The sequence below is a fragment of the Staurois parvus genome, unplaced genomic scaffold (assembly GCF_062004578.1).
Source record: "Staurois parvus isolate SC_StPar_1 unplaced genomic scaffold, SC_StPar_1.0 ptg000827l, whole genome shotgun sequence".
Taxonomy (NCBI): Eukaryota; Metazoa; Chordata; class Amphibia; order Anura; family Ranidae; genus Staurois; species Staurois parvus.
This window is the reverse complement of record NW_028318623.1, coordinates 8,107,738-8,131,427: the sequence shown is the minus strand read 5'-3', so window position 1 is coordinate 8,131,427 and position 23,690 is coordinate 8,107,738. Positions and strand designations below refer to the sequence as shown.

The 23,690-nt window shown below is 42.0% G+C and overlaps 1 protein-coding gene across 1 annotated transcript in view; it reads right to left on the bottom strand.

Moving 5' to 3' along the window:
- Positions 1-17,317: 17,317 nt before the first annotated feature.
- Positions 17,318-23,690, bottom strand: part of LOC149443908 (cell adhesion molecule CEACAM8-like) — a 45,893-nt gene continuing 39,520 nt past the window's right edge. The window contains exons 5-6 of the mRNA XM_089655236.1: positions 21,227-21,368; positions 17,318-17,336 (exon numbers count right to left, since the gene is read on the bottom strand). Coding sequence (XP_089511362.1) covers positions 17,318-17,336; positions 21,227-21,368 — 161 coding nt within the window. The remainder of the gene's footprint in view (positions 17,337-21,226; positions 21,369-23,690) is intronic.

Genomic DNA, 23,690 nt, shown 5'->3' with positions numbered 1-23,690 from the left:
GACATACGGCTACATTTACTTCCTCGGGCGGCTTGAGGAAAAATTGCCACACCACCGAGTAGGAAACTTTGCCCCCGCTACTCTTCACTGGCTGACTGCTACTTCCTCCGTGCGCACCGGCACCACTACTGGCCGTGGTGGTAGGCTGCAGTGGAGCTGGTGCTCTACTCCGTGGACGTTTGGCTCCACTGACACTGATGCGACCCTGCTGCTGTCTCCTGGGCAACCCACCGACTGTTTTGCTCGCTGCCAAGCTGCCACCCTCTTCTCCTGATGATGCGGAAGAAATTGCCTGATGACGACGAGGCTGCCAAGTGCGATCAACCTCCTCATCATCAAGTAGGGTCTCCGCCTCACTACTAGCCCCCTCGGCTGCGTCTGGGTCAGGAGACAGACCTGTCTCTAGACCGGCTACCGAGCCACTCTCCTCGCCAGTACTTGTTCGCTTGGCTGCTGAAAAGGCCGATGTCTCCCCCCGTTCCTGACCGCCCTCTGTTAGCTCTTCCTCACTGTACAGTGGGGCTGAGCCCACAGCATGCGATACTTCGCTTGGTGAGGGAACAGCAAAGGACAGGGGCAGGTAGAGGACACGTGATTTCAGTGGGCTTGGTCCCGGGCCATGCCAACTAACGGTTGTGTCTGACGTACCCACCGACCGTTGGCTGTAGGTGTCAGAGGTGACCTGGGAAGAGGAAGACGACCGAGCCAACCAATCAATGACGGCAGGGTTGTCGGTGGAGACACGACCGCTGGATGACACCGGGAGCACTGGCCTCTGGCTGCGAATACTGCTGCCTCGACCCCTTCCTCTGCTGCCACGTCTGCTCGCTCCTAAAACATTGCCTCCTCTGCCACTCCTCTGCATGTTGTCTGACATACTATTTAATTCAACGATTAGGTGTCCCTGAGTAACAATTCTCTGGCACTCAGTAACAATTCTGTCTGTCCCTGAGTATGAATTCTGTGGCCCTGAGTAACAATTCTGTGTCTGTGCGAGTAACAATTCTGTGTCTGTGCGAGTAACAATTCTGTGTCTGTGCAAGTAACAATTTTGTGTCTGTGCGAGTAACAATTCTCTGGCACTCAGTAACAATTCTGTCTGTCCCTGAGTAACAATTCTCTGGCACTCAGTAACAATTCTGTCTGTCCCTGAGTAACAATTCTCTGGCACTCAGTAACAATTCTGTCTGTCCCTGAGTAACAATTCTCTGGCACTCAGTAACAATTCTGTCTGTCCCTGAGTATGAATTCTGTGGCCCTGAGTAACAATTCTGTGTCTGCGCGAGTAACAATTCTGTGTCTGTGCAAGTAACAATTTTGTGTCTGTGCAAGTAACAATTTTGTGTCTGTGCGAGTAACAATTCTCTGGCACTCAGTAACAATTCTGTCTGTCCCTGAGTAACAATTCTCTGGCACTCAGTAACAATTCTGTCTGTCCCTGAGTAACAATTCTCTGGCACTCAGTAACAATTCTGTCTGTCCCTGAGTAACAATTCTCTGGCACTCAGTAACAATTGTGTGTCTGTGCAAGTAACAATTCTGTGTCTGTGCAAGTAACAATTTTGTGTCTGTGAGAGTAACAATTCTCTGGCACTCAGTAACAATTCTGTCTGTCCCTGAGTAACAATTCTCTGGCACTCAGTAACAATTCTGTCTGTCCCTGAGTATGAATTCTGTGGCCCTGAGTAACAATTCTGTCTCTGTGCGAGTAACAATTCTGTGTCTGTGCAAGTAACAATTTTGTGTCTGTGAGAGTAACAATTCTCTGGCACTCAGTAACAATTCTGTCTGTCCCTGAGTAACAATTCTCTGGCACTCAGTAACAATTCTGTCTTCCCTGAGTAACAATTCTCTGGCACTCAGTAACAATTCTGTCTGTCCCTGAGTATGAATTCTGTGGCCCTGAGTAACAATTCTGTCTCTGTGCGAGTAACAATTCTGTGTCTGTGCAAGTAACAATTTTGTGTCTGTGAGAGTAACAATTCTCTGGCACTCAGTAACAATTCTGTCTGTCCCTGAGTAACAATTCTCTGGCACTCAGTAACAATTCTGTCTGTCCCTGAGTATGAATTCTGTGGCCCTGAGTAACAATTGTGTGTCTGTGCAAGTAACAATTCTGTGTCTGTGCAAGTAACAATTTTGTGTCTGTGAGAGTAACAATTCTCTGGCACTCAGTAACAATTCTGTCTGTCCCTGAGTAACAATTCTCTGGCACTCAGTAACAATTCTGTCTGTCCCTGAGTAACAATTCTGTCTGTCCCTGAGTATGAATTCTGTGGCCCTGAGTAAGAATTCTCTGGCACTCAGTAACAATTCTGTCTGTCCCTGAGTATGAATTCTGTGGCCCTGAGTAACAATTGTGTGTCTGTGCAAGTAACAATTCTGTGTCTGTGCAAGTAACAATTTTGTGTCTGTGAGAGTAACAATTCTCTGGCACTCAGTAACAATTCTGTCTGTCCCTGAGTAACAATTCTCTGGCACTCAGTAACAATTCTGTCTGTCCCTGAGTATGAATTCTGTGGCCCTGAGTAACAATTCTGTCTCTGTGCGAGTAACAATTCTGTCTCTGTGCGAGTAACAATTCTGTGTCTGTGCAAGTAACAATTTTGTGTCTGTGAGAGTAACAATTCTCTGGCACTCAGTAACAATTCTGTCTGTCCCTGAGTAAGAATTCTCTGGCACTCAGTAACAATTCTGTCTGTCCCTGAGTAACAATTCTCTGGCACTCAGTAACAATTCTGTCTGTCCCTGAGTAACAATTCTGTCTGTCCCTGAGTATGAATTCTGTGGCCCTGAGTAAGAATTCTCTGGCACTCAGTAACAATTCTGTCTGTCCCTGAGTATGAATTCTGTGGCCCTGAGTAACAATTGTGTGTCTGTGCAAGTAACAATTCTGTGTCTGTGCAAGTAACAATTTTGTGTCTGTGAGAGTAACAATTCTCTGGCACTCAGTAACAATTCTGTCTGTCCCTGAGTAACAATTCTCTGGCACTCAGTAACAATTCTGTCTGTCCCTGAGTAACAATTCTCTGGCACTCAGTAACAATTCTGTCTGTCCCTGAGTAACAATTCTCTGGCACTCAGTAACAATTCTGTCTGTCCCTGAGTAACAATTCTGTCTGTCCCTGAGAATGAATTCTGTGGCCCTGAGTAAGAATTCTCTGGCACTCAGTAACAATTCTGTCTGTCCCTGAGTAACAATTCTCTGGCACTCAGTAACAATTCTGTCTGTCCCTGAGTATGAATTCTGTGGCCCTGAGTAACAATTGTGTGTCTGTGCAAGTAACAATTCTGTGTCTGTGCAAGTAACAATTTTGTGTCTGTGAGAGTAACAATTCTCTGGCACTCAGTAACAATTCTGTCTGTCCCTGAGTAACAATTCTCTGGCACTCAGTAACAATTCTGTCTGTCCCTGAGTAACAATTCTGTCTGTCCCTGAGTATGAATTCTGTGGCCCTGAGTAAGAATTCTCTGGCACTCAGTAACAATTCTGTCTGTCCCTGAGTATGAATTCTGTGGCCCTGAGTAACAATTGTGTGTCTGTGCAAGTAACAATTCTGTGTCTGTGCAAGTAACAATTTTGTGTCTGTGAGAGTAACAATTCTCTGGCACTCAGTAACAATTCTGTCTGTCCCTGAGTAACAATTCTCTGGCACTCAGTAACAATTCTGTCTGTCCCTGAGTATGAATTCTGTGGCCCTGAGTAACAATTCTGTCTCTGTGCGAGTAACAATTCTGTGTCTGTGCAAGTAACAATTTTGTGTCTGTGAGAGTAACAATTCTCTGGCACTCAGTAACAATTCTGTCTGTCCCTGAGTAAGAATTCTCTGGCACTCAGTAACAATTCTGTCTGTCCCTGAGTAACAATTCTCTGGCACTCAGTAACAATTCTGTCTGTCCCTGAGTAACAATTCTGTCTGTCCCTGAGTATGAATTCTGTGGCCCTGAGTAAGAATTCTCTGGCACTCAGTAACAATTCTGTCTGTCCCTGAGTATGAATTCTGTGGCCCTGAGTAACAATTGTGTGTCTGTGCAAGTAACAATTCTGTGTCTGTGCAAGTAACAATTTTGTGTCTGTGAGAGTAACAATTCTCTGGCACTCAGTAACAATTCTGTCTGTCCCTGAGTAACAATTCTCTGGCACTCAGTAACAATTCTGTCTGTCCCTGAGTAACAATTCTCTGGCACTCAGTAACAATTCTGTCTGTCCCTGAGTAACAATTCTCTGGCACTCAGTAACAATTCTGTCTGTCCCTGAGTAACAATTCTGTCTGTCCCTGAGAATGAATTCTGTGGCCCTGAGTAAGAATTCTCTGGCACTCAGTAACAATTCTGTCTGTCCCTGAGTAACAATTCTCTGGCACTCAGTAACAATTCTGTCTGTCCCTGAGTAAAAATTCTGTGGCCCTAATAACGTTTCTGTGGCCCTAAGTAACAATTCTCTGGCACTGAGTAACAATTCTGTCTGTCCCTGAGTATGAATTCTGTGGCCCTAACTAGCGTTTCTTTGTCCCTAAATAACGATTCTGTGGCCCTCATTAACAAGTCTGTGTCCCTGAGTAATGGTTCTCTGTCCCTAAGTAACTTCTCTCTGTCCCCAATTCTCGTTTCTGTGGCCCTAACTCTGTCCCTGTCCCTAGTACAGAGCGGTCTGCCTCTGTTCAATGACTGCAGGCAAATGAAGATTTCCAAAATGGCCGCTATATATACCTCGACCATTACACAGTGCTGGCTGGCTGGCTGCTGATTGGCTGATGCGATCACATGTCGTTGAGGAATGCATTATGGGGCAGCGCGCCTTGTCTGCGCGCCTTCCCCGACATCCCCGCTCCGTCGCCGCACATGTCAGCCGCCATTTTCGGAAAAATTTCGATTCGCGCGTCCGAATTAGGCTGTTTTTCGGATTCGGCACGAATCGAAATTTTTCCGATATTCGACTCGAATTCCACTTCGGATACTTCGATTCGCTCATCTCTAATTGTCATATTGACTGTCATGTGCCTATAAGTGGTTTCTATATTTTGTCTCTGCTCCTCTTTTTCCTCCGGTTTAATTAATGCTGTATAGATAGCCCACCCTTTTCCCCCGAAATACATTGCAGCTCTAGCCTCATGTCATGAAGCAGGACACATTATGATCTTTTGACCGATGTTCATTGTTGTAAGATTCTCTCAGTTTATGGAATAAACTTCGCAAGATCTACAAGATATCATCTCGATTGAGTCACTGCCTGTGGTATCCAACTGAGGTTGAAGTTATTGCTATCTCATCACAACTGTAAGTTACAGAGATCACACTTTCAATGCTTAGATTGGAGAGACGGAACAAGTGTCTATAGGCGATTTTGGAAAAATTAAAGAGCCGGCGAAGTAGAAAATAATTTGATTATAAAATAATAATAATAAGAATAAATAAGAATAAAATAATGTGATTTTATTTTATCAAACAATGGCTTAAAATAACAATGTAAAATGTATCATGAACAGTTCTGTGTAGGTAAAACAGAAATATCAAAACAGAAGTTATGAAGATGTGTCACCCTAATTTTCATGCCCGTTGTTCTTCCATGTGGTGCTTCTTGTCCTGTGTTCTAGCAAGAAGGAGGAAGTGACGTGTATTTAGAGCCTCTTAGAATACATGTTCCAGTCTGTCAGTCCATAATGTCTTCATGCCGTGTGTCTGTGTGAACTGCTCTTCGCATCTCTTAGGATGTCTTTTTATGATGCTTGTATACATCATAATTCATGATCTTAGAACCTTGTATGGCAAACAATACTGCTTAGCAGAGCTTCATTGAAGGGAGGGGACACTACATATATGGTCTTTTAATTGACAGACCCATATGTAATGACCCCATAAGCTGGCAATGTTGCATCAGCCTGCTCATGTGACCAGTCTCTCTGTTTAAATGATAATAGAAACTAAGAATTTATCTTTGCAACATAATATCTCAATAATGTTGTATAACCAAAAATCTACTTGTGTAACACATATTACCAACTTATAAAACGTAAATTAAATACACACAGATACTATTAGAATAGATATTATTTCATATTAATTCTATTTTGGTTCACTCCCATGACATTCTATACCAAAGACCTTTTAACCAGCTATACCCTTCTATGGAATACTCAGCTTTCAGCTAGTTAGCTGAGCTATAACTGAAGAATTTAACATTCTCACTTGTTCAAGGCCAATCACACATTTTAATATTAATATTGATTAATCATAAAAACCAAATATTTTGCAAGCTTGTCATCAGTATAATATAGGTGGCGAATTATGCATTTGGAATTAATGTTTATCAAAGACGCACTTCCCCCCCCAAAAAAAAAAAAAAATTGGGAAAAATGTCTGTGGGTCTTATGGTGCGAATATGGAGCGGCCGGCCCGGTATAAAATTGTTTCAGTTGATTTATTATATTTTTCTTCTGGACATTCAAGGCTGGTAAGTATTGGTAGTGAAGAAGGGGTACAGTAATCTTCCAGGGTGAACGCATCTGTTTTATTATCCTGTGACATATGATAAATCATTTCTTGCAAGTTGTTTAATTTAGAAAAATCCCAAAGGAAAACCTAAAGACAAATAACAATATACATACAATTAAATACATAAAACACACACTAAATATAATATATATTGTACTTTAGCAAACATGTGCGTACTCGTGTATAAATAGTTAATTTAGGATGAATGTTTTTTGTTCTCTAGTAACTCAACATACATGTATGCATTACTACCCAATCTGACAGTATTTAGCTGAATATTTATTATAAGTTTAAAGTATAACTAAAGGCAAAACATATTTTAGCTTTGGATAAAGTGAAGAGGGATTAGAACCCCTGCTAGGTATTTATTGCTGTTTGTGAGCCCATTAAGGAGATTCATACTCTATATTTGTCCTGCTTACCATTATCATTGAAAAGGAAAGTAAAAGAAAATCCCACATTTTGGGTTGTCACGGAAATGTACAGTTGTGTCCAAAATTATTCAACCCCCACTGAAATTGAGTGTTTTGGCCAGTTTGACATTGCTTTTGATCATTCAGTCATCTTGCTTACATTTACATTAAAGAGGCACTTGTAGGTCAGACAAATATAACATAACAGTTATAATGAAATAACCACAAATGTCTTTTCTGTGCTCACAGCATTATCAGTTTTATTCAACCCCCAAGTGACATTCAATCTTAGTACTTAGTACAGCATCCTTTTACAGTTATAACAGCTTTTAAACGTGAAGCATAGCTTGACACAAGTGTCTTGCAGCGATCTACGGGTATCTTCGCCCATTCTTCATGGGCAAAGGCCTCCAGTTCAGTCACATTCTTAGGCTTGCGCACTGCAACTGCTTTCTTTAAGTCCCACCAGAGGTTCTCAATCGGATTTAAGTCTGGTGACTGCGATGGCCACTCCAAAATGTTCCAGCCTTTCCTCTGCAACCATGCTCTAGTGGACTTGGAGGTATGCTTGGGATCATTGTCCTGTTGAAAGGTCCAACGTCTCCCAAGCCTCAGGTGTGTGACGGACTGCATCACGTTTCCATCCAATATCTCCTGGTACTGAAGAGAATTCATGGTACCTTGCACACGCTGAAGCTTCCCTGTACCTGCAGAAGCAAAACAGCCCCAAAGCATGATTGACCCTCCACCATGCTTCACAGTAGGCAAGGTGTTCTTTTCATCATAGGCCTTGTTCTTCCTCCTCCAAACATAGCGTTGATCCATGGGCCCAAACAGTTCTAATTTTGTTTCATCAGTCCACAGAACACTATCCCACAACTTTTGTGGTTTGTCCACATGGCTTTTGGCATACTGCAGTCGACTCTTCTTATTCTTTGGAGACAGCAAGGGGGTACGCCTGGGAGTTCTGGCACGGAGGCCTTCATTACGCAGTGTGCGTCTTATTGTCTGGGCTGAAACTTCTGTACCCACATCTGACAAATCTTTTCTCAGTTCCTCAGCAGTCACACGGGGACTTCTCTCCACTCTACGCTTCAGGTAGCGCACAGCAGTCGAAGTCAGCATCTTCTTTCTGCCACGACCAGGTAGCGTTTCAACAGTGCCCTTTGCCTTGAATTTGCGAATGATGCTTCCTAAGGTGTCTCTTGGTATGTTTAACATCTTTGCAATCTTCTTATAGCCATTGCCCTTCCTGTGAAGAGAAATCACCTCTTCTCTTGTCTTCCTGGACCATTCTCTTGCCTTCACCATGTTTGTAACCACACCAGTAAATGTCTAGAAGGAGCTGAGTATCACAGTCATTTTAAAGCTGCCTAATTGGTGCTTATTATGCTTGATTGCTGCTCGGTGACATCCACAGGTGTTTTCAATACCTGATGGAAAGCACCTGTATGAACCTCTGTTCTTCAGAGTGGTAGTCTTTAAGGGGTTGAATAATTGTGGCAATGAAGAAACCACATAAGAACCATTTACTACTGTATTACATAAACAATTGATGTCATTTTAGTTGCATTTGGGTAGTTACAACGTCCTTGTAGGATTTGATTCTGAATACAATTCCAAATGTACACTATAGTCCCTAAACCCCTTTACAGCATTGGGGGTTGAATAATTTTGGACACAACTGTAATAGAAGGGTAATTTTCCAATGGGGACACTAGTTCTGGTAACCTGAGGTTCCCAGGGGATTCCTTTAATTTATGGATTTTCCTCTCACTTCCTGGTTGGCTATGGGACAGGAAGTGAAGGTATATGTCTCCAATGGGACATAGATGGCAAAAAAAAAAAAGAAATTGAAAGAGTTTCTAACCCTCCCTTACTCTATCCAAAATAAAAAAGTTTTACATTTATTATGGAGGGAGACAGAGCTCAAGCTGACCATGGATGGTGAAGAAATATAGGCAGATAGAGCAGAAGATGAACATCGACCATGAGGGATGTGTAGCACTATCCTTTGAGGGTTGCTGAATTTGTTTTGAGTCCCCCAATGCTCTGAAAAACGCCTCTCCCACACTTGCACGTCCAGAGTCAGTAATACAGTGCTTGAGATGGTTTTTGGTTGTTTTTTATTAAGGGGTTAACCATTTGGATGGGGTCTAGGGGTATATGGGATGCCCAAGGAACAAGAGTTAGCAGAGAGTAGGCCCAAACTAAAGACAGCATCTGACAAGGAAGGTAGAATGCAGGCTGGCTGGTCCAACCCAAAAGGAAGCTCCTTCGAGTTGCGGAGTTGCAGACATACAGTAGGCCCTGAGCTTTCCCTATTCCTATGGAACCTCTCCCTGCTGCTAGTCCTGTCCCTGACAGACGGGCATGCTCTCCCTACACTAGCCACTTTGCATAAGCACACCAAACCCAAGGGCAGGGACCTAAGAAGACACTGCGTGACCCAAGATTGCCGCCAGGGTCACCTGGATACAAATCAGAACGCTGCTCCGGGGAAGCCCAGTTTCTCTTGACTTCCCCCTCCAACTGCACTGTCACTCTTGATGAGAGCGATCTACAGTAGAGAAAGTAGACTGCACCTGACTACATGCTCAAAGACAGGGGAGAGAGGAGACAATGTTTGACCTGACCATGGACTATTGGGAGAATAGGTAAAATTAGGCTGAATATGATTGTGGCTGGTGTAAATGAGATAGTGGAGATCATGGACATGGAGAAGAGGAGGTAGAGTCAAAGTAAATATTGCTGAGGGGTTGAGGGAACAGTGGACTGAAAATGGATCATGTTCCTCTGGGAGAGGATGCAGAAGGAGAACTGGTCATAGACCAGAGGGTGAAGAGAGAGTAGGCAAAGAAGAGGGGTGATCATGGATGGGGGCAAGGTATGAATGGTTCTTGTTCTCTCTACAGGAATGGTAGTTCAAATGCTTTCTGCTGATCTGTGCAGTTATTATGCAGCTGTTTGAAATTACGACATAACATTTATTCATTTATATAGATAACAAATTATTTATATACGGAAAATAATTCTTATAGGGAAATGTATAGAAATTATAAAGAAATTCATAGAACTTTTTGAGAAATGCATTTACTGTATATAGAGAGATAGAACCAAATAAGATGGCCATGTAATCATTAAACAAATGTTTAAACCCCCAAACCATATAAAACTTTTAATTTCTTTTTTTTTTAATGGTAGGCTGGGGATTGGTTGAGGCTTTATCAGCTTTCTATTGCCATCTGTGGCCCTATTTCCTATATGGGCTGCACAGGGACTGAAATAAAAAAAAATGTCTGGCGTTAGACTTTAAAGGATATTCAGTAAACATGTTCTTACCATTATTGCATCCCAGCCTTAGATGCAAGGGTGCTGTATATGGCTCTGTCCTTATGACTTAATTGCTGTTCGAAGACAGAAAATTGATGAGTTTACATGCCATGTAATTATAGCCCAGAGACTGCAAATGGATATTGAACCTCTAGAGATCCAGTCCAATGCTGTGAGAGCAACAATTTGACTCTCCACCATGCTGCTAGCACAGGGTATTTTAACTCTTGTTGCATCTGTAAGGGACCGCCCGGCGACACCACTAGCACTCCACTGATCAGGCGTCCCCAGCACATGGAGTCTAAGTCCCAGAGTACTTGTTCACCAGGGCCCCTGATGGTGGGGATGGACTTGGAGTACCCCGGGACCAGGTCGTGACTACTGAGGATACCCGTCAGTGGTAGGGGTATTCGCCAGGGGCTCCCACAGGAGAGAGCCTGATATGAGGAGGTCTGGAGACCCCGTTGAGAGGGATGGATGGATGGATGGCTGAGCAAGTGCAAAGTCAGGCAGTCCGGGTTGGTAACTATGGGGATGGTGCGGTACAAAGCAGCAGGCAGAGAATAGTCGGGTCACACGCCAGGTCAGCAACAGCAGGTCAGGTCCAATAGGGGGTATCCAGGAGAGAGGTCAGGCAAAGCAAGGGTCTGGGCAGGAGAATACAGCAGGGTCAGGTACAATCCGGGTCAGCAACTTACAAGAAACAGATTCGCAATACAGGATACAGGATAAGACCAGAAGGCACTGAATGACAGCTCAGGGCCATTTAAATATCCCGCCCTGTGCTGTCATTGGTGCCAGGCGCGCGCCCGCGGCCTCTACTGCGCATGCGCGAGCTTCGCGGTCGGCCCGGCCCTAGTGCCTGTGTCCCTGCACAGGGCGGTGCACTGCGCCTGCGCCGGGACCAGTGCCGCGGCGATCCCCGACAGCATCATTTAGTAATGAAAAAAACACAAAGAAGAGGATATGTAGCCTGACTGCATTACAGTAATAAATACTGAGGATTCAATTGGGCCGTAAAACAGTAATATCACATGGGGGCCAACCTCTCTGTGACATTGCTGTCCAAACAAGGAAATACTATGAAAGTTTTAAATATAAACTCCAGCGCCACAGAGAAAACACACCCCCAGAAAGGTATGAGCTGCTGCTGTACACTATTGTAATACACGAATATAGAATAAAACAAACAGCGCAAATCAAAACTCATAAAAATAAAGATAAAAATATTAAATCATATGATAATAATAAATTAGATTATAGTGCAAAAAACACATATATAAATATAACAAAATTAAAATTAAGTGTCCAAAAAGATATAAAGTCCTTCTTCCCAAATTCCTTAGTGCGCCAACCAAAAAAACTTCCTCCTTTTAATATGTGCTTCCACCCTTGAGACCGTCTTGAGAACGCCCAGTGGGAGGGGCGAAACGCGTTGACGCACTTCAGGTCTGCTGTCTAAACGTCCCGCGCAACGTCCGGTGAGTGGAACGCACGCTGAACGGTGCGTTCCAAGCGGTCATCTTTGATCTGGTTTGAGATACACTCTGTCATCCTCTGCAAAAAGGCTGTGAGGTTTCTGGAGCTGTCCCTGGATGTTATGGGGATCTTGTTTGGCCGGATGAAGGCTAATAAACAATACTTTTATTGATTTTGTGAAATGTGAGTGGCCTGGTATTATTACTAAATGTTATATGGGTATTAGCAATATTACACTATATACATTTTTTTCTCTTGCACTACTGTGGAGCTGGTTTGGAAGGATATATCAGGAGTGATTATGAAAGAGAATCTAAAGCCCTGTATGGTGGAATGGAGTCCTGGAGGCTGTAGAGGGGGTATAGGATCCCTAAAAGTCCTAAGAGGCGTGTAATTCACCAATATCTGGTGAGTGCGGTTTATGTTGGTTACAGCACTGGTGGATGGTGGAAGCACATATTAAAGGAGGAAGTTTTTTTGGTTGGGGCACTAAGGAATTTGGGAAGAAGGACTTTATATGTTTTTTGGACACTTTTTTATAATTTTGTTATATTTATATATGTATTTTTTGCAGTATAATCTAATTTATTATTATCATATGATTTAATATTTTTATCTTTATTTTTATGGGTTTTGATTTGCGCTGTTTATATTGTTTTATATTAAGGAAATACTATACTTTCTCATTAGGAAAGCACCTATTAACTGCTTCCCCTTCGCCCTATAGCAGAAATACTGCTACAGGGCGGCAGGGGTGTGCAAAATCGCGTATATATATATACACATGATTGTGCATGGTGGGCGCGAGTTGCACGCACTCCCTACCTGCACCGCCATTCATGGCCTTGGCTGTCAATCACCGGGTCCCAGATGGTGATCACCGAGTATTAGCGACAGGGGAGAGACCTGTGTATGAACAATACAGATCTCTCCCCTGTCAGCTCCTGCACGCTGCTTTGTATGGCTCTGTACAGCAGAGCCATGCAAAGCAGTGTGCTTACAGTGAAACACCACACACAGCACATTTAGTAAACCATGCACAGCACACAGTTAACCCTTTGATTGCCCCAAATGTCAACCCCTTTCTGCCCAGTACCATTAGTACAGTGTCAGTGCTTTTTATTAGCACTGATCACTGTATTGGTGTCACTATGGATGTCAGTGACACCAAGTCAGTTCCCCTTCAGTGTCAGAATGCCCACCACAGTCCCGCTATAAGTTATTGATTGCCGCTATTACTAGTAAAAAAAAATTATAAATTAAAAAATCCCAGTATATATACCATTTGTATACGCTATAACTTTCACGTAAACCAATTAATTTATACGGATTGGGAATTTTTTTTTAGCAGACATGTCGCAGAATACATTTTGGCCTAAATTTATGACAAAATTATTTTTTTAATATTTTTTACTGGATATGTTTATTAGCAAAAAGTCAACAATATTGTTATTTTCTCAAAATTGTCGGTCTTTTTCTGTTTATAGCGCAAAAATTAAAAACCGCACAGGCCATTAAATACCACCAAAAGAAAGCTCTATTTATGGGGAAAAAGGCCATAAATTGTATTTGGGTGCGGCGTTGCATGACCGTGCAATTGTCAATAAAAGTAATGTAATGCTGTAATGCAAAAAATGGCCTGGTCAGGAAAGGGGAGTAAATCTTCTGAAGGGCAAGGGGTTAAACATTTGTGCTTAGGCATAGTTGCTGCATTAGTTATATTATTTTCTATTTTCGTTTCCTTTATTTTCACCTAGTGATCCTGTTAGTACCACGCCCTAGGAGCTTCATTTTAAAACATTTGCTACGCAAATGTCTATGGCTCAGCTGTCACAAATAATCCCGATATTTTGCTTATTATGTATTTCCTATGGTCATCAGCCTCATCTAGTGGCCATAGTGTGGTGTTTCATCACTATATACTATACCCTTTCACAAGCCCTTGATTCAGACATGGTGGAGGATTGGGAGGATTGTGTAGGCAGGAATACAGAGTTCAGACATTATTCAGAGGTTTGGCAATGAAGCAAGGACACATATCCATATAGAAAAATATCATGAATGCAAAAAAACCCCCAAATTCTTCAGGTTAAAATACTGGACACTGACAGAAGCAAGAAACAGCTGAACAGACAAATAAAAAATGTTATAGATATCCAATGGCCATTTAACTCTTTCAAAAGTCTTTGTCTTCTGTAGTTGCTCTTTAAAGGATAAGTTCACCTTTGTTCACGGTTTTTTTTTTCTTCTGAATTCCAGCTCCTCTAAGTACCAATATACATGTCTATATACATATATTTGTATATCTGTCTATGTACCAATATATGTATATACTGTATATGTCAATCACAGCCAGTGAGCCAATGAGAAGAGAGAGGGGGCAGGGCCAAGCCACAGCTCCTCCTTGTGTGAATGGAGACATGGAGCAGTGGGTGCCCCCATTGCAAGCTTCTTGCTATGGGGGCACCTGACAGAAAGGAGGGGCCAGGAGAGCCTGCGGGGAACCTGAGAAGAGGAGGAGCCTGGTTTTCTTGTGCAAAACCACTACACATAGCAGATAAGTATAGGCATGTTTGTTATTTAAAAAAAAAATGTAAGCTTCAAGCACGAAAACATTTCAGTGTTATGTTAGTCAAATATATATATATATATATATATATATATATATATATATATATATATATAATTTCAAATCCCAAAAAATAACAATAATAGTGATAACAATGCCTCATAGTGAGATTCTTGCACCTGCATTTCAAAAACAAAGAATAATACTTAGAAAAACAAATAACAAATGTCAGAAGTCATAGAATTCAGCACCAGATTTTTAAATGGGAAAAATGACAGAAGGGGCCCACTCTGTACAAAAATGATATAAAACAATCTAAAAAAAATATAAAAGAATAAAAAACAAATATTAAAATAATATAAAAGGTATAATAAAAAATTTAATTTTTAAAATAAATTTATCATGGGAAGTAATATTTTGTTGGCCATCATCTGTTAAAGTTTTTTCTCTGGATTGGTATATTGTATCGTTTTTTTTAAAAACAAATTGTGGCGGCTCAAGTGAACCACACATAGATCGCTATGACTGCATGTGTGTGCATATGAGACCGCGGTTGCACGCAGTTGCTGCCTTAGCTAAAAGTTAATATTTGCATACTATGCACATACTGGGTTTGGGAAGCACCCAAGACTTAGACTATGTATGGGTGACATATATTGTAGGTGCTCTTGCTGGCATGACAAGACTGTACAGAAACCTTATGAAAACCATATTGTATGTTCGACTACAAAGTATAAAGACTATAAAGTAAGAATCTTAAATCATTCAGTGAAACGTAACTTGAATATATTATTTGTAATGTACCAATACATAAACAGTTATTACCGGAATTCCTGGCAGGGTTGTTTCATTTACATTTTCATATACTGGACCTTCTGGAGTTGTTAAAAAAGAAACAATTTTAAATTGTGAAACAAAATATTAAAAAAGTCACAAACAATGGTTCAGTTGTTGCTGCAAGTTTTGAGATTTGATATTAGTACAAGTAGTCTGTAAAGTGGGGATGTTATACAGTTGGTCTGTAATCTTCAAAGTAGTTGTAAATCTCAGACATGAAATATGAACAAAGCACATCCCTCTATAGTGTGTACTTGTCTTAACCACTTGCCATCCTGAGGACCTCCCTTCATGACCAGGCCTCTTTTTACTATTCGGAGCTGCACTATTTCAACTGACAATTGCGCAGTCATGAAATGCTGTACCCAAACAAAACTTAAGTCCTTGTTTTCACACAAATAGAGCTTTCTTTTGGTGGTATTTGATCACCTGTATGCTGTTTATTTTTCACACTATAAAAAAAGACAAAACATTTTCAAAAAAAAACAATATTTTTTACTTACGGCTATAAAAAATCTATAGTAAACTCAAAGTTAGTAATAAATGGAGGCCAAAATGTATTCTGCTCCATGTTTTTGGTAAAAAAAACCCTCAATAAGTGTATATTGATTGCTTTGTGTGAAAGTTCTAGCGTCTACAAACTATGGTATAGATACTGCAATTTATGCCATTTTTTGCTATACAGCGCTGCACTATTTCAACTGACAACTGCGCGGTCATGCAATACGGTACATAAATGAAATGTATGTCCTTTTTCACACAAATAGAGCTTTCTTTCGGTGGTATTTGATCATCTGTGAGCTTTTTATTTTTGGCACTATAAACAAAAAAAGAACACAACTTTTGAAAAAAAACAATATTTTCTCATTTCTGTCATAAAAAATATCCAAAAAACTCAAATTGCGTCATAAATTTAGGCCAAAATGTATTCTGCTACATGTTATTGGTTAAGACAATCCCAATAAGTGTATATTGATTGCTTTGTGTTAAAGTTATATCGTCTACAAACTATGGTATAGAATGGAAGATTTTTTTTTTTCCACAAGTTTTTGGAAAATGACAAACATTTTTTTAACACAAAGTTGTCATTTAAATGATATATTTCTCACAGGATTCAGGAGTGCGTCAGGGACTACATATAACGTAGGTGGGAAGGGAACACACACAGTCTTGGGGCATGGGAGTTAAACACCCCACACCTGTGAGCACATAGCCAACACACGTAGGCTCTGGACAGGGCAGGAGGCAGGTTGGAGGAGCAGGAGGAGCTGATCCCGCACCTTATGGAGGTGGGGGCTAGGGCGGATTACAAAAGGCCAATTAGTCCAGGCTGGAGATCCCTGGGTGAGACTGCTTCCCTTGAGAGTCCCTGGGAGAGGTGTACCCAGCTAGGAGGTGTCTACAGAGAGCACATTCCTGTAAAGTACCGATAAGTCATGTGCGATTTTGTTTTAATACGATTCGTTTTTCAAATAATAATGTCATTTTCTGATATTTGCATTTTACGAATCTCGGAATGGACATAACAAATGTCAACGAATCCAAAAAAAAGTTCTAACAAAATTAATAAATGCGTTCACTTCATTCAGATGGCGTCAAATGATGCGATAGTAGTTTGGGCCCATGGAGAAATTAATTAAAATTTTGAATGTGTTCAATAATTCGGATTCAGATAACAAATGTGTCTGAATTTCATTCCATTCGTTAATTTGGATGCACATGACGCCAGTCCATATTGTCCGATCAGCTCATGCCATTTCTCTTAGTGGGTTGAACAAGCGTCTGAAAAAGCTTCCAGTTCAAATCCGTCAGATTCAAAATTACAGTAAATCAAATGTATAACAATCTTCTGGAAAGACTGCAAAATTTTTCAAATCTACCCGGACCACCAAATATATAAAACAAAGGGAGGTGTGGTTTGAGCTGTGCTGGCCACATGTATACTAATTGTTGGTAAAATAGATCCCTTCCATTGACAATAGATCCCCAACAGCCAGCATCAATAGACCCTCCAACACACCCAAGCACCCCTTGTCATTACATACATTCAGTACTGGAGGTGGCCCGCTGAAAAATCCTGCTGAAGAAAAAGTCTTGGATTGGTCTGAGCACAGATATCAGGTTTTTATGTCAGTGGGAACTTACCATTGTTTGTTCTGTTTCGTTGGCTGAAAAGAAAAGAGGCTGTGAGTTTCTAATATGGTGAATTACATCTGTAGCATATAGAGACACATTTTACAAAGATGTTAAAATGGAACTACACGGCATCTGTGAACCACAACCCAAAAACGCTATTTCATTAATTTTTAATATTTAAAGCAAACTCTTCCATGTTTCTGTGCTTTATTTTGTTCAGAAATTATTTTGAAACAAAAAAATCCCTAGTATTTTTGGCAGTGGCCATCTTGAGTCAGGGCAGATGGTTCATGTAGCATTTACTTCCTGGATTCCATCTGCCCTTAGCTCAGGCATGCAGGCAAGAGTGTTCTTAGCTGAGAAAACCCCTCCTTCTCTCCTGAAGAATCCTGATGTATGATGTCATTTGCCTAGGCATGGAAAGCAGGAAGTAGCTAAAGAAATGTGAAAAAAAGGTTTAAAATAAGCAAATGTGACATGCTTCCCTATCTATTTACTAATGCTAATGACATAAGGATTAAAAACAGTCAATGTCGATTGAGAGAGTGAAGTTTTAAGGACAGGTATTGGATAGTAATAATACGTTACAGGACGGCAGTCTGACAATATTAGTGGATGAGCGATCATTCTGTGAAACTCATCTAAAGATGGATAAGATGTAGGATAAGACATATTACCAGTCAGATTAACATCTCAGCTTCTCATTGTTTTGAGGAAAAACCAAGATTATTGCATTATTATTAGGCATGGCAGAAAACCCTACACCTTATCCTAACGCTGGAAAAATCCCAATAAGTGCATATTAATTGGATATTTCCTATTAGTAATATTGTAACTGGGATAATGTTTGCTATCAGGGTGGAAGGTTTTGTGCAGTGCATAGTGTACCGCATGTATGCAACAATGGGGAGCAACAGCTCCAGGATGGATACCACTGCGACAGATGTGAGCGGGTTGCCCTTCTGGAAGCTCGCGTAAGAGATCTGGAGGAGCAAGTTGCAACATTGGGCAGAGCCAACAACCTTGAAAGGGGTCTTCTGCTCTCTGAGCAGGTAGCTAATGGGATTGATGCGGAGGGCGGAGGGGCTAGTCAGGATTATCAGGTAGGAAGATGGGTTACTATAGCAAGAGGAAGTGGTAGGGGTTCACAGAAAAAGAAGGCCAGCCCTGGTTTTGAGCACCCAAACATATTTGCCAAGTTGGGTGAAGGTGTGGGGGTGGCAGCCCTGGATGTCACTGCTATTCCTAACAGACCATCTGGGAGGGGTGGTGAGGGTAGTGCAGGAAGGCCTAGACAGTTGGTAGTAATAGGGAATTCTTTAATCAGATGGACTGAATAATCTGTTGCCAGGATCGACTCAACCAAATGGTTTGCTGTCTCCCTGATGCCAGGGTTCGGCATGTGGTAGACCGGGTTACTGGGAGGGGATGGGCATGACCCAGCTGTCTTGGTCCACGTTGAAACCAATGACAGCATAAATGGAAGGTGGAGGCTCCTTAAGAAACAATTTAAATAACTAGGCTGCATGTTGAAGGGAAGGACCTCCAAGGTGATATTCTCTGAAATGTTTCCTGTGCCATGCTCAACTCAGTAAAGACGGGGAAATTAGAGAACTCAATGCAGGGCTAAAGACCTGGTGTAAGAGGGAAGGATTTGGGTTTCTAGAGCACTGGGCTGACTTTTCATTGGGGTGCAACCTATATGCTAGAGATGGTTTACACCTAAATGGAAGGCGGTCTGTTGTGCTGAGGGAGAGATTTATGGGACGGCTGGAGGAGTATTTTAACTAGGATCGTGGGAGGAGGTGTCAGAGAAATAGAAGATCGCAACGGCAGACAAATCTGTGCATGCGCGGGATCCCAACAAGGCATACAGGCGTGCGGGCACTAGGACCAAGGCGCACACAGCGGCATTTGCAGCCGCACATGCTCAAGGGTGCGCGCCTGTCACCAATGACGGCGCCAAGTGGGCTATTTAAACGGGCCACTGGATCCAAATTGCCGGATGGTCTTATTCTTCTGCCTATGATTCCTGACTCTGATTTGTTTCCTGTTGCCGAACACAGCCTGCCTCTGACTACTGTTGACCATCTCCTGCCCTGACCCCTGGCTTGTCTCTGGATATTCTTCTGCCTGCTCCTGATCATTTGACCTCCTGTTGCTGGACCTGGCCTGTGACCCGACTATCCTTCTGCCTGCTGCTCTGGTCTGCTCGTCCTCCCCGGATACCAAACCTGGCCCGCCTGACTCCGCTACTTGCCTCACGGTGCATCCAAATCCATCCATCCTACACGGATCCATCCGCATCCTGCTCTGGTCTGCTCCTCCCCAGTTCTGCTACTTCACCAGATGGATCTCAGGCCCTCTTACCCAGCCGCGCTCCTGTGACTGCTGTCTCACTCCCAGCGGTTCCCGAGCCGGGGTTGTACGAGAGGTCTGCCTCTTCACATCAGGCTCACTACTATGGTACGTGACAGGAGGTAAAATTAGATTACATTGGGGCAGACAGGTCAGACAGGTGTCAGTCCTTATTGGTGGGTGGAATAGAGAAAGATGGGGGGGGGGCTATGGCAGGTGATAAGAAGGTTCCCATGTTACAAACAACCATTGGAATTGGTACCATCTGTACAAAAATAAAAAAAATATGCAAAATACATGTGTGCAATGTGTCAATGAATGAAAGTGTTTGCTCACCAATTCCAGAAGTCTGCCAAGCAAAATAGGCAAGTTGGAAGCTTTGGTACATGAAGAGAACTATGATTTAATTGGTATTGCTGAGTCTTGGCTTCATTCTTCACATGACTAGGCCATTAATATTCCTGGCTTTGTTCTCTTTCTGAGAGACCGGGTAAAAAGGAAAGGTGGTGGTGTCTGTCTCTATGTGAGAAGTGATCTTAGAGTGAGTGTGAAAGAGGACCTAGTTGATGGAGAGTGTGATGAGGCTGAAGCATTATGGGTGGAACTGCACATGGGGGTGTGTAATACAAAGGTAATCCTTGGAGTTTGTTGTAGGCCACCCACTGTTAATGAGGAGATGGAGACTCAGCTCCTGGCAAAGATTGAAAGGACTGCAAGAACTGGGACAGTGATAATAATGGGGGATTTTAACTACCTGGAAATTGACTGAAGTAATGGCACTGCAGGAACAGTTAAAGGGCAAAAAAGTTATAAACCTACTACAGGACAATTTTATGGTACAGTTCATAAAGGCCCCAACTAGGAATAATGCTCTGCTGGACCTGGTAGTCTCAAGCCATGCAAAGCTTATTCCTAATGTCCATATTAAAGAACATCTGGGTATCAGGGACCATAACATGATTTCATTTATTGTTAGCTGTAAACAGCAAGCAAATATGGGAAAAAATAAAAATGCTCGACTTTAAGAGAGCAAATTTTTCAAGGAACCCTGAAGAAGGAGGAGGCTCCCTCCCCGAAATGCATTCATAGTATTTTAAGCTCTTAACCATTAATCCTGGGTTCACACCAATGCGGTGCGGGAAATGCTGCGAATCCTGTGCGTTTCCCACACCTCATTGCAATCGAATCGTATTCATGTGATCTGGTTCGGGTGTCAATGATAAATTAATGACACCCCAAACAGATCGCAAAACGTGATACGATTACTAGAATTTGCATCGCAAGGGTGAGAACACCCATGTGATGTAATTTGGGTGCAGATTTAAAAAAGGATCCTGCACCTTTTCGGTACGGATGTGATGCAATGCCAGCAGATATCTGCATGTAGTTTGCACTGGAATGTGGTGCGATTCCTGTGCGAATTACATGCCGTGTCCGACACCGCATAGTGTGAACCTGGGCTAAATGTTTAAAAAAAACTTCAAACAATCAAATGAACCTTGGCATCAGGTGATCTTCTGTACTCATTCAAGGCTTTATTTAGCTGGAACTGGAAAGATGTAGGATAATTGTACTTACATTGGAGCTTTATCCTGTGTAAAACACTTACCTTTTGTGCTGTCTGTGTCTTACAAAAAGGTAACCTAACACATCGGCAAGAACCAGCAGTAACAGAGCTTCAATTAGAATTCCAGTGATAGCTCCAGTGGATAATGTCCTGTGACTGAGGTTGTCATTCGTGTTTTTAGCTTCTGAAAAAAGAAAACAGTTTGTATGTCAGTGACACAATATACATTTCGTTTTGTTCGTTCAAGAAATTAGTCAAAGTGTATGTAAAGTACTGTTTTTGGATAGAATGTGGAAGGCAGGGGCTAACTGGCAACATATGGTCCAGGGGGCAAATACAACCCAGAGGCCCATGGTGCAGTGACTCTGCCCCCCCCCTCCCTCTTCCCTGCCACCTCTCAACCCCAATCCCAGGCTGAAGCCACACTTCAGATACTCTCTGCTCACCAGACGTGTCGGGCTGGACAGCACCTGCTGCACTGACTTGGGGTTCCTGAATTGTCCAGCAGGGAGCAGCCAGGGCTTTAGGGGGGAGCTGGAGCAGCTCGGTTGAGGCTGGCCAGGAGAGGAGAGCGTCTGGAGGGATGCGGAGCTAGCCTGTGCTAGAATGTATACCATCCATGCCGGAGGAGCCGGCCTTGCCTTGTGTCCTCGTCCTCATCCCACACTTAGTAGAACACCAGTGTGGACCTTTTACTCCTCTTCACCAGGAATCATTTTAGGCATGGGTGCGGCGGAAGTAGTGTGGCCTTTTTATGGGGCATCAGAGTGGCCCACGGGGTAATTGCCCCCCCCCCAGCTCAGTTCCCCCCTGGGGGAAGGTTAGAACTTATGTCAGATTTATATTGCTGTCCCTGCTAGGGACACCCCCCCTTGATGTTGGTCCTCGTGTCTATTATACAGAAAGTCATGAAAAAACTACAAAGTTTTTTTTTTTTTAGATAATTACCAAAGACTGTAATGTTTTAGATTTTTATTTCATTAAAGAGTAAGAGATTCCTGCCTTTTGCTCTTCTGATGAAAGAACTGTTTGTCTGTGTCAATGTGAAAAGTGAATCTAATGGGAGTTGTTTTATAATTATCAATCAGCGCTTAGTATCATGGTTCACCACCATCAGCCTTCTTCTTGGGCCAGCTGCACTCTTTCCTTTAAATGTCTCACACAACATGTAGGGAGAGATAGAGGGAGACTACCATAGCATGGGGGGGGGGGGGGGGGCGGCAATCAGGAATATGAAACATTGTGTTTACGTATTCTTTGAATTGAATTTTAGTGCAAAATAAAGCAAAGCTCAACACTTGGTAATATTTTTTAAGCAAATTCTACAGCAACAGGTATTTTTTTTTTTTTAAGAAAAAAGTGTAAGGGCCATTCATACTAGAACAGCATTCCTATGAGATTCACATGCAGTTCTGTGCAGTAGACATGCGCATAATTTCATAATCAATTTGTGGCCAAAAATGTGATTTTTGGGGAATAGAATGTATATGAATCTCTGAATGGACATAGTAATGAACATCAACAAATGAAAAAAAAAGTTATAATGAAAGCATTTGCTTTATTCGGATGACATCACATAATGCGATAGTAGTTCTGGCCCATGGGGAAATGTATTCAATTTTCCAATTTGTTCAATAATAAATATAATAAATAGTTCAAATTCAAGTAAATTTGTGATTTAAATTGAATTTGTAATTGTCACAGTCATTCAGTTCTGAAATCTAATGCAATTGTTAGGTTTGAAAAATTTGGGGCTGACAAATTTTGCATTATGTATTGCAATGGCGTCCGAAAATATTGAATCCTGAATATCGAATCCACCTGAAAAGTATAGCAATCTTCTGAAAAAAGCAGAATTTTTTTTTAATCTACCAGGACCAAAGAATATACAAAATGAATCATGAAAAAGGATTGGTTCAATATAATGAATATGACAAAAAAAATGTCTTCAATGAACGAATGCATCTGAAACTAAATGAAACAAACATTTGCGGCGTGTGCATGTCTATTGTGCAGTGCAATTTCAGTTCTGAAATTCATTTTGAATGGGCTGCAGTCCTGCCACACCGCACCAAAAGTACCACATGGACTACTTTTTGAAAGGCACTGCAACCTGATCGCATGGCACTTTTGTACCATGTGATCTTGTGCTGACAAACTCATTGCATTTGCAACCTGCATTTGTTGTGTTGTTAACTGTGCACTGACACCCACTGCAGATCACAAGGGCATTGTGTTTGGAATGTGGTGCTGGAATCCACACGGGAAACAGCTGATCACATGTAAACAGACTTGACGGTTATTAGCAGTCCTTTCCTCACACGCTGTGTCTATGTAAAGAAAGGACAGCTGATACCCATCAAGGCTGTCAGTACTTTGTTTGCACTGATTATCGGTGCAGCCCCTTCAGTGCAGTTTATCAGTACCAATCAGTGCCGCCTATCAGTGCCCACCACTGCAGCTTATCAGTGCAGATCAGTGAAGAAAGAAAATTACTTATTTGCTA